The 12,051-nt window shown below is 37.3% G+C and overlaps 1 protein-coding gene across 1 annotated transcript in view; it reads right to left on the bottom strand.

Annotated features, from left to right (window-relative positions):
• CENPC (centromere protein C) overlaps positions 1-12,051 on the bottom strand; it is a 96,294-nt gene that overhangs the window by 68,157 nt on the left and 16,086 nt on the right. The window contains exons 3-5 of the mRNA XM_080797041.1: positions 9,628-9,698; positions 8,774-8,868; positions 4,497-4,587 (exon numbers count right to left, since the gene is read on the bottom strand). Coding sequence (XP_080653167.1) covers positions 4,497-4,587; positions 8,774-8,868; positions 9,628-9,698 — 257 coding nt within the window. The remainder of the gene's footprint in view (positions 1-4,496; positions 4,588-8,773; positions 8,869-9,627; positions 9,699-12,051) is intronic.

The raw sequence follows: 12,051 nt of genomic DNA on the forward strand, positions 1-12,051 counted from the left end.
TAATCAACAAAGAAACAAGTGCTTTAAATGACACACCGGGCCAGATGGACCTCATAGAGATATACAGAACCTTCCACCCTAAAACAACAGAATACTCATTCTTCTTGAGCACACAGGCAACTTTCTCCAGAACAGACCACATTCTGAGTCATAAATCAGGTCTCAACCCATACCAAAAGACTGAGAGACTGAAATTATTCCTTGCATATTCTCAGACCACAGTGCTTTGAGACTGGAACTCAATCACAAGAAAAAGTTTGGAAAAAATTCAAACACTTGGAAGCTAAAGACCATCCTGCTTGAAATGTCTGGGCCAATCAGGAAATCAAAGAAGAACTTAAACAATTCATGGAAACCAATGAGAACAAAAACACATTGGTCTAAAACCTATGGAATATGGCAAAGGTGGTCCTAAGGGGGAAATAAATAGCCATCCAAGACTCACTCAAAAAAACCAAGAAAATCCTGAATACATGAACTCTCTTTATACCTTAAAGAACTGGAGAATCAACAACAAATTAAGCCTACCTACACACAAGAAGGGAAACAATTAAGATTAGAGCAGAGATCAATGAATTAGAAGCCAGAAATACAGTAAAACACATCAATGAAACTAGAAGCTGGTTCTTTGAAAGAATTAATGAGATCAATAAAACCACAGGCCACACTTAATCTAAAAGAAAAGAGAAAAGGAGTCAAATTAATAAAATTATGAACGGAAGGGGAGAGATCACGACTAACACGAAGGAAACAGAAACAATTATCAGAAATTATTATCAGTAGCTATATGCCAATAAATTAAGCAACCTGAAATGGATGCATTCCTAGAAACCTATAAACTACCATGACTGAAACAGGAAGAAATTGACAACCTGAATAGACCAATAACCAGTAACAGGATTGAAGCAGTGATCAAAAACCTCCCAAATAACAAGAGTCCATGACCTGATGGATTCCCTGAGGAATTCTAACAAACATTCAAAGAAGAAATAATAGCTGTTCTCCTGAAGCTGTTTCAAAAAAACAGAAACAGAAGGAAAGCTTCCAGACTCTTTCTATGAGGCCAGCATTACCTTGATCCCAAAACCAGGCAAAGATCCCATCAAAACAGAGAATTTCAGACCAATATCCCTGATGAATATGGATGCCAAAATTCTCAGCAAGATCCTAACTAATAGGATCCAACTGTACATTAAAATGATTATCCACCCAACCAGGAAGGATTTACCCCTGGGATGCAAGGGTGGCTCAACATTTGTGAATCAATCAATGTGACAGAATACATAAATAAGAGAAAAGAACCACATGGTCCTCTCAATTGATGCAGAAAAAAAAGCATTTGGCAAAATACAGCATCCTTTTCTCATTAAAACTCTTCAGAGTATAGGGAAAAAGGGAACATTCCTCAATTTTATAAAATACATCTATGAAAAACCCACAGCGAATATCATTCTCAATGGAGAAATGTTGAGAGCCTTTCCCTTAAGATAAGGAACATGACAAGGATTCCCATTCTCATCACTACTGTTCAACATAGCACTAGAAGTCCTAGCAACTACAGTCAGACAACAAAAAGAAATAAAAGGTATTCAAATGGCAAAGAAGAAGTCAAACTCTCTCTCTTCACAGATGACATACTTTATATGGAAAACCCGAAAGACTCCACTCCCAAATTACTAGAACTAACAGAGCAATTCAGTAATGTGGCAGGATAAAAAAAACAATGCACAGAAATCATCAGTTGCTTTCTTATACACTAACAATGTAACTGTAAGAAGAGAAATTAGAGAATCGATTCTATTTATAATAGCACCAAAACCCATAAGATACCTTGGAATAAACCTAACCAAAGAGGTAAAGGATCTACACTTTAGGAACTACAGAACATTCATGAAAGAAATCGAAGAAGGCATAAAAACAAAAAATGGAAAAACATTCCATGCTCATGGATTGGAAGAATAAACATTGTTAAAATGTCTATGCTGCCCAGAGCAATCTATACTTTCAACCCCATCCTGATCAAAATACCAATGGCATTTTTCAAAGTGCTGGAACCAAACTCCTAAAATTTGTATCGAACCAGAAAAGACTCCAAATAGCCAAGGGAATGTTGAAAAGAAAAACAAAGCTGGGGGCATCATGTTGCCTGACTTCAAGCTACATTACAAAGCTATAATCATCAAGACAGTATGGTACTGGCACAAAAACAGACACACAGACCAATGGAACAAAACAGAGACTCCAGACATGGACCCTCAACTCTATGGTCAACTACTCTTTGAAAAAGCAGGAAAAAATATCCAAGGCAAAAAAGTCTCTTCAATAAATGGTGCTGGGAAAATGGGATAGCTATATACGAAGAATGAAACTCGACATTCTCCTATACCATACACAAAGATAAACTCTAAATGGATCAAAGACCTCAAGATGAGACAGGAATCCATCAAATCCTAGAGAAGAACATAGGCAGTAACCTCTTCAACATTGGCCATAGCAACTTCTGTTAAGACACATGTCCAAAGGCAAGGGAAACAAAAGCGAAAATGAACTTTTGGGACTTCATCAAGATAAAAAGCTTCTGCACAGCAAAGGAAACAGTCAACAAAACTAAGAGGAAACCCATGGAATGGGAGAAGATATTTGCAAATGACACTACAGACAAAGGGCTGATATCCAAGATCTATAAAGAACTCTCAAACTCAACACCTAAAATACAAATAATCAAGTCAAAAAATGGGCAGAAGACATGAACAGTAACTTCTCCAGAGAAGACATACAAATGGCTAACAGACACATGAAAAAACATTTATCATCATTAGCCACCAGGGAAATTCAAATCAAAACCACACTGAGATACCACCTTACACCAGTTAGAATGGCAAAAATCGACAAGGCAAGAAATGAGAGGCTATGGAGAAAGGGCAACCCTCTTACACTGTTGATAGGAATGCAAGTTGGTAGAGCCACTTTGGAAAATGTGTGGAGATTCCTCAAAAAGTTAAAAATAGAGCTACCCTCTGACCCAGCAATTGCACTACTGGGAATTTACCCCAAAGATACAGATATAGTGAAAAGAAGGGTCATATGCACCCCAATGTTCATAGGAGCAATGTCCCCAGTAGTCAAACTACAGAAAGAGCTGAGATGCCCTTCAACAGATGAATGGATAAAGAAGATGTGGTCCATATACACAATGGAATATTACTCAGCCATTAGAAAGGACAAATACCCAACCTTTGCATCAACATGGATGGGACTGGAGATTATGCTGAGTGAAATAAGTCAAGCAGAGAAAGTCAATTATCATATGGTTTCACTTACCTGTGGAACGTAAGGAGTAGCATGGAGGACATTAGGAGAAGGAAGGGAAAAATGAAAGGAGGGAAATCAGAGGGGGAGATGAACCATGAGAGACGGGACTCTGGGAAACAAACTGAAGGTTTTAGAGGGGAGAGGGAAGGGGGATGGGTTAGCCCAGTGATGGGTATTATTAAGGAGAGCACATATTTCATGGAGCACTGGGTGTTTTACACAAACAATGAATAATGGAACACTACATCAAAAACTAATGATGTACTGTATGGTGACTAACATAACAAAATAAAAATAATTAATTAAATTTTAAAAAAGTAAATAAACTTTTCAAAGTAGCACCACATATGACTAATTAAAGGAAATGAACAAAAGAAGAGAGGAAAAGAACACTAACCATGTGTATACAGATACTGAAATCATGTTGTATACTTGAAGCTAACATAATGTTACATGTCATTTATACCTCAGTTTAAAAAAAAAAAAGATGCTCATGAAGCCCATGGAGAGGGGTGCCTGGGTGGTTCAGTGGGTTAAGCCTCTGCCTTTGGCTCAGGTCATGATCTCAGGGTCCTGGGATGGAGTCCCTCATTGGGCTCTTTGCTCGGTGGGGAGCCTGCTTCCCCCTCTCTCTCTGCCTGCCTCTCTGCCTACTTGTAATCTCCATCAAATAAATAAAATCTTGAAAAAAAAGAAGCCCATGGAGAAGGCCATGTGAAAAGGAATTAAGGCTTCCTGCTCACATCCAGCCCCATGTGAGTCATCTTGGAAATATATCCTTAATCCCTCAAGCCTTCAGATGACTGCAACACTAGCCAACATCTTGACCATCAGCTCATGAAAGACTGCAAACCAAAACCATCCAATTACTAAGCTGCTTCTCAATTCCTGATCCACAGAAACTATGTGAGATAATATTTATTATTTGTTAAAAAAAAAAAGCCAAATCTATTTGAAAATTACTAAAACTATAGCCCTATAATAATTCTTAGTTAATGTCTCTTACTGTATCCTAATAATCAATGTTCTTACCACTAAAACAAAGAAACAAATATTCAAACAAACACTGACCACTTTGCCTAGGCTAACCCATGAGTCTGTCACCCAAGCCAACACATGCAACACTTTCAGCACCTCCTTTTAAATATATCTAAGTAAATAATATCCATGGGGATGCCACCAACCTGATCTGCTGACAACTTCACTTGGAACAGAGGCTTCTTTCTTCCTTAAAGAAACTGGAACTGACTTCAAATGAGATTTCTGGCATTGAGCCTAAAAGATATATAACATTAGAGCTATTAAAAATTAGTAATTCTAGGGCACCTGGGTGGCTCAGTGGTAACAAGCCTCTGCCTTCAGCTCAGGTCATGATTCCAGGGTCCTGGGATCCAGCCCCGCATCGGGCTCTCTGCTCAGCGGGGAGCCTGCTTCCCCCTCTCTCTCTGCTTGCCTCTCTGGCTAGTTGTGATCTTTGTCTATCAAATAAATAAATAAAATCTTAAAAAAAAATAGTAATTCTGATTAAATACACTTGTTTTTAAATTGGAAAAAAAAAGTATTTAAAAACAATAAACCACACAGCGGGACACTGATGCTGCAGAAGTATGGATATTTCTTACACCGAGGGATGGGTACATAAGTGCTCATTTATATTATTTTTAATATCTTACATAATATATTTTCTTTTGTAAATTTGAAATATACCAGGTCGTAAATTTTAAAAATCTAGGAAAGGGAAATCTCATTCATACATTGCATGTGGCAAAGAAAACTGGTAAAATCAACTTGCAGAAAAAATTGACAATATTTAACAATTTCATTTAAAATGTGCATATCCTACAGAAATGCAGTTTACAACATGTGCACAAAGAGGCATGGACAAAGATGCACATCAGTGTACATGACTATAATAATGAATAGATGGAAACAAATCTACCAGTTGAGGAATATATAAATAGGGAAGCCACTGCACTGTTGTTCAGTGAATACACTATGAAACTCAATTATATAAAGAAACAAAAGCAAGCTTTAACTATATTCTATTCCTCTTAAAACCTCATTAGGATTTTTTTAAAATGTATAAACCCAGAAGTATGAGGAGAAAGAGAGGGGAACAGATGGGAGATGTCGACAAACTTTTCTTAAATTGGAAAGCAGATCAGCAGCAACTAATCAGTCCAGAGAGAGCAGAAACATGCTAAGAAAGCACAGGAGACAGATTAATATTTATGGAGAAACCAGTAAGATCAGTAATTAGATGTGCAAGGCACCTCTAAAAGATGGGTTCCAAGTGAGGCCTACAAACAGAAGAGTTGCTAAAAGTAGGTACAAGAAGCAGTCAGAGTCACAGAGCCTCTCCTCTTCCAACCCTGTCATATTAGATGTTTACTCTCCTGAGTTTCAGAATCAGAGAGACTATAGACTCAGACACAGCTGAAAGTAAGAGTAGTACAGTAGAAACAGAGATATTAAGTGGAAGCATCCAATTGTACCTTCCCTCTGCCCCACGTGGCTGAGAACATTTGTAGTTAGAATCAGACTCCCAAGCAGGGCACATTTGTCAGAAAAACCTACCAAGCCAAGTTTAAAAAAAAAAACCTGTAGATAGTAACACCTGGACATCCACAATGACATGGCCCAGACAGATCACAGCACAGTAAAATCTACCAAGACACAAATTTTTTTTTATTAATTTATTTATTTGACAGAGAGAGAGAGAGAGATCACAAGTAGGCGGAGAGGCAGGCAGAGAGAGAGAGGAGGAAGCGGGCTCCCCGCTGAGCAGAGAGCCCAATGCGGGGCTCGATCCCAGGACCCTGGGATCATGACCTGAGCCGAAGGCAGAGGCTTAACCCACTGAGCCACCCAGGCGCCCCTACCAAGGCACAAATTTTACTGCACAAAGAGAACTTCCAAACACCATTTTAGTTTTCCATTCAAATATGAAGAGACCACTAAGATTCACTGGACATATGACAAAAGGCTCTAGTACAAAAAGGCAAGGAATTTGCAAGAAACAGAAACTGTAAAAAGAAATCTTCATAAGACGAGTTAGAGGAATCTAACATCAAGGAATATCATGAAATTTCAAATCACTAAAAGCAGGGACACCAGGGTGGCTCGGTCAGTTGAGAGTCTGACTCTTGATTTCAGCTCAGGTCACAATATCAGGGCTGTGAAATCGAACCCCATGTCTGTATTAATGTCAATATCCTGGTTGCAATTCTGCAACTACAGTTTTACAAGATGTTACCCATAGAGGAAACCAGGTAAAAGCCTGTACTCCATTTCTTATAGCTGCTTATTAATTTATAATTATCTCAATACAAAAAGCTTAATTAGAAAAAAAGTTAGTAGAGTTCCCAAAATCTTTCTATAGAGTAGAAAGAAACCTTATCTCTTTTTAGGCAGATTGGATTGAAATGAACAGATCCTCACTCTCTCAAGGATTAAGATGGGTCAGTCTGAGATGAAATTTTAGTGAGACTCAATCCATTCGTAGTCTGCCCTGTTCTTCAGAATGAGGTCTCCTGGGAGACTGAGAGCCAGGTGAGTCACCTTAGCCCTTAAATACTGGGAGACATCAGTTCTATCCTGTGAAGGTTTCTGTTCAAGTTTTTAGCCTCTTGCCTCAGACTGCTTCAAAATCTGGCAATTGCCTTCCTGGCATAGCAAGACTATATATGTCACTCCACCTTTCTGGTTCAGGATTCTGTGCCAACCCCAGAACTTACCAATGTTCTTTAAGGAAAAGTGCCTACCCATTTGGAACATCCCTGGAATCCAGTTTGTCATGCCATCTCAGCACAGCTGACAAAAACTATGCTTTCCCACATAGACTCTCTCTGTGTGGGCAGGCCTTAAACCCTCAGCTTTTGCACCAAATGAGCTAACATTCTAAGGAAAGAAAAAGATTAATAATCATCAACTCATCTCAAGATTCTTCTCTCTCTGGAATTTTATCCAGCCTTTGTTCTTTCCACAACTTCCCATGTCTCTAAAAATAGAATTTGTTTGCATTTCATTCTTTTTAACTAGCTTTTACAGCAGAAATGTTGGCCTACTGCAATCTGTCCCTTCCTACCTAGGAGTGAAAGCCCTAGCATAACTTTGATACCAAAGCCCTATAAGAACATTCTGTGAACAGAAATAAAAGACAATACTGTTCATGAACATAGATGCAAATGCTTCAAATACTAGCAAACTAAATTTAAAAAGGTTAATACTTTATGACCAAGTCAAATTTATCTCAGAAAACTTAAGGTTGATTTAACTTTCAAAAACCAGTACTATATAATTTACCACATTAAAGAGAAGGTCTCTCAATTCTGGATCTGTTTTCAGTCTTTGGAACCAAAAGGCTACATACAGCTGACCCCTGAACAAGGGTTTGAACTGTGAGGGTCCACTTATTCACAATTTTTTGCAATAAATACAGCACTGTAAATGTATTTTCTCTTCCTTGTAACTTTCTTAACACTCTCTTTTCTCTAGCTTTTTAAATTTTTTTTTAGAGAGAGAGAGTGGGAAAGGGGAAAGGGGTAAGGAACAGAGTCTCAAGCAGACTCCGTGCTGAGTTCAGAGCCTGACATAGGGCTCAGTCTCACGACCCTGAGATCACAACCTGAGCCAAACCATGAGCCAGATGATTAACTAACTGCACCATCAAGGCGACCCTCTAACTTAATTATAAGAATACAGTATATAATACATATACAAAATTATGTGTTAATCAACTGTTTAGTACATATACAAAATATGTGTTAATCAACTGTTTATGTTATCAGTAAGGCTTCTAGTCAACAGCAGGCTATTAGTAAAGTGTTTGGGAAGTCAAAATTATAGGTGGATTTTCAACTGCAAGGGTGGGTCCACAACCCTAACCTCTGCATTGTTCAAGGGTCAACTATATAATTAGGTATTTATACAAGTTTCTAATCAATGTTATTTCTAGTACTATATAATTTTTCTCTCCAATTTGTATTGTACTTTTGAATAACTTGTCTTTATTCATTAGCTTCACAAATTCTATTTGAAAGTTTACTATTTTGTAGAGCTAGGTCAACCTAACCTCTTAAGACATAATCTTTAAAAGACTGATTCTCCTTACAGAAATAGATTAACTTTGGTTTTCAGAATATAACCAAATTTGCCAACCTGGATTAGGAACTTCAGCAGTTGCCCACTTTCCTAAAAACCTAATTCAAGTATTATTTTAGAAGAGGTAAAAAATGATTGTGCTGCAATATAATAATTCTACACCAAGACCTCCAATTTCAAACACTTGAAACACCAAGTCAAAATTGTCACAAAACACCTCTAAATGATAAAGAGAGTGGGAATATAGGATTCCCTTTTAAGAATAAGACTTAAAAACAACTAGAATAAATGTAACTACATTGTGTAATGTTTCATCATTAAACTATTAAAGCTATACCAGCTCTTTGTTTTGACCTACCTCTTTGCTTGGTGACTGAATACAAATGCCTCCTGTTTTAGGTGTTGAATAAAGCAATGATTTTGTAGAATTTGTGCTAAAATCATTGGCAAGACCTTAAAAAAAGCAATAAGTAAATAAATAAATAAATAAACGTGGTATAAAATCTTTCGGTTACAATTAAAAGAAGCCCTACATGAAATGTGAAGAAGTTTGACAACTTTTTAAAAACAATTAGTTTAAAATTAAGTACAGACATCACTTCAACATTCAAATGTTCCTAGACGGCATCAGGAATTGAAAAAGGCAAATAAGATTCCTGAAGAAATAATATACCAGCTCTTTTTTCAGTGCTTATATAGAAATATTTTTCCACTGTCTGTTTCTTTGGTTGACCTATTCTCTTCTTTCAATGCCTTCTAATGCTGACCAGCACTTAGAGAAGTTTTTGCCCTAATTCACCATTTCTACACTTGATCTTAGCCAAAAGGCAGAGAAGCGATAATAATTCACCATTTCTATAGAAAGAACTGCGTATCACCAAACATTAACTCTTAGAGATCCTAAGTATTCTGCACATTTACTCCCACTATATGAAATACCTTCTCCTATGTATGATAATTATTTATGGACTCCCAGAGTACAGGAATCTAGTATGAACTAAAGGAAATGACAAGTTATTCTCTTTTTTGCTACTATTATCTTCAGTGTATCAGGAAATACATAAAAGACTGCATATGTACTCAACATTCTGGGAAAATATTTTATATATATTTAAATGTTAGAATGTATTTACTGAATTTAATATGAATAATATGACAAATTTATATTTTCATCCAACCCAACCATCAAAGTCCACCTTTAAGATGTCTTACTATTTTCTTCAAAACAGTCTTGCAAGATTTCCAATATGTTCTGGCCTTGCTTCGTATTAATGTCAGGTGCTCTAATGAGAAGGAATGAAGGGAAAATGTTACATATCATTTCCAGAAGATATATGCTATTTTAGTTACCATCTACTTTGAAAATTTCGTATCTCATTATAAAATGTTATTTTACTTAATGGAGAAAACATAACTTTTACTATCTCAGGACAAAACAAGTACTTGAGAGTCCAAGAGTTTCCAAAAAAGTATCTGAAGCAGTATACCATTATCTACATTAACAATTACATTCCTTGATTGAAGAGCCACATCTAAAGCCATTTTAGACTACTGGTATATCTAAACAACAATATAAATGGTTTTGAACAAATCCAATCAGTACTAAAACACTTCTTTAATAAAAACTCATGGTCACAAGTCCTAACAGCTCCAAGTAACAGTCTTCCCTTCATGTTCTCCAATGCATTTTTTATTTAATATTATTAACCTTAATAGCAGCTTATGAATCAGTATAAAATTTTCATTGTAGTTTCACATGCAGTTGTAAGAAATAAAATAGAGGAAATCCCTTGTTCACTTTATCTAGTTTCTCCCAATGGTAACATTTTGTAAAACTATACTATACAACCACAAGCAGGATACTGATATCAATACAATATACTAATCTTATTCCAATATCTCCAGTTCTACATATACAGTTGACCCCTGAACAATATGGGTTTGAACTCATACACAGATTTTTTTTTCATCCACTCATACAGATTTTTTTTTCAGTAAACACACTGGAAAATTGTTTGAAGATTTGCAAAAATTTGAAAAAACTCAGACAAACCACATAGCCTAGAAATATAAAAAGAAATTAACAAAGAGTTAAGTATGTCATGAATGCATAAAATACATGTAGATACTAGTCTATTTTACCATTTACTACCATAAAATACAGACAAATCTATTTTTAGAAGTTAAAATTTATCAAAACTTATGCATGCAATACATGGTGCTATTTGTAGTCAAGAGATGTGAAGAAATGTAAAGATGCAGTTAAATCATAATGGCATAAAACTGTAGTGCATGCTGTATAACTGTAATAATTTTACAGTCACTCTGCTGCTGTCATGCTAAGCTCAAGTATTAGTGAGTATCCCCTTAAAATGCCATCTAACACTAATCATCTCTGAGTGAGCAGTTCATCTTCTCCAGTAAACTGCAAATTGCAGTAAAAAGTGATCTCTCACAGTCCTCCCATTTTTCATTATGTTTAGTGCAATACTGTAAACCCTGAATAACACCAGGGGACCCAACAAGGTACCACTAGTAATACTGGAAATGCCACCAAGAAACAGAGATTGTCATGACATTACAAGAAAAAGTTGAATTACTTTATATATACCATAGACTGAAGTCTGCCTCTGTGGTTGCCTGCCATTTCAAGATAAATAAATGCAGCATAAGGACTACTGTAAAAAAAGAAATTAGTGAAGCTGTCTTTGCTGCTGTGCCAGCGGATACAAAACCTTGCATTTTGCTAAATACCTTTTTATCTTGTACTGAAAATGCAGCTTTTATGTGGATCGCAGGAACTCTTACGAGAAAGCCATAAATATAGATTCTAAAATGGCTTGAAAAAAAGCAAGGTTATCGTAAGACACCTTAAAGCAAAAGGAAGGTGAAGGATCTAAAGCTGGAGAATTTAATGCCAGCAAAGGATGGTCTGACAATTTAGAAAGAGACTTAGCTTTAAAAAAAAGTCAAGATTAGGAGCAAGAGGCAGAGCACTAGGAGACCTAAATTCCATCTAGTCCCAGGAATTCAACTACAGCTAACAAACCATTCTGAACACCTACAGACTCAACAGATTAAAGAAAATAATAGCAGCAGTTCTATGAACAGAAAAGTGACCACTTTCTGGAAGGTAAGACTTGCAGAGAAATAAATACAAGGCTATATACAGAAATACAGACCGAGGTGGGTTGGTGGGAGAGGAGAGGAAGCCTCTGTCAGCCAGCTCCTGGAAAGTGACAGAGCAGCAGAGCACAAAATCAGAACTTGGAGAAGTCTGCTCCACTGAGGGATGTAGCTCCAGTGGCTAAGGGCAGGCCGGGGGAGGGGGCAGAGCTCTCACTGAGACAGTGGTCTCAGGAGCCTCAGGGTCACAGAAAGACTAAGGTTGCCTGAGTGCGGCAGAACTCCGAGGTACCAGAGCAGGGAAGCCAGCTGCAAAGATGGAGCTGAGGAGTGGGTTCTCAGCTCGGGGTTGCCGTAAACCATGATCCCCGGCACAGCCAGGCTACTGTTCTTCGAGCAGGGACCCCACAAGTGGCAAATTGGGAAGACCCCCCCACCTCCTCCACCGGGAGGGGCGGCGCAGGAGCACACTGCAAGTATCTGCTGGGTTTGGAGACTCCAAACAGGCTC

Source organism: Martes martes (genome assembly GCF_963455335.1).
Source record: "Martes martes genome assembly, chromosome: 2".
Lineage (NCBI taxonomy): Eukaryota > Metazoa > Chordata > Mammalia > Carnivora > Mustelidae > Martes > Martes martes.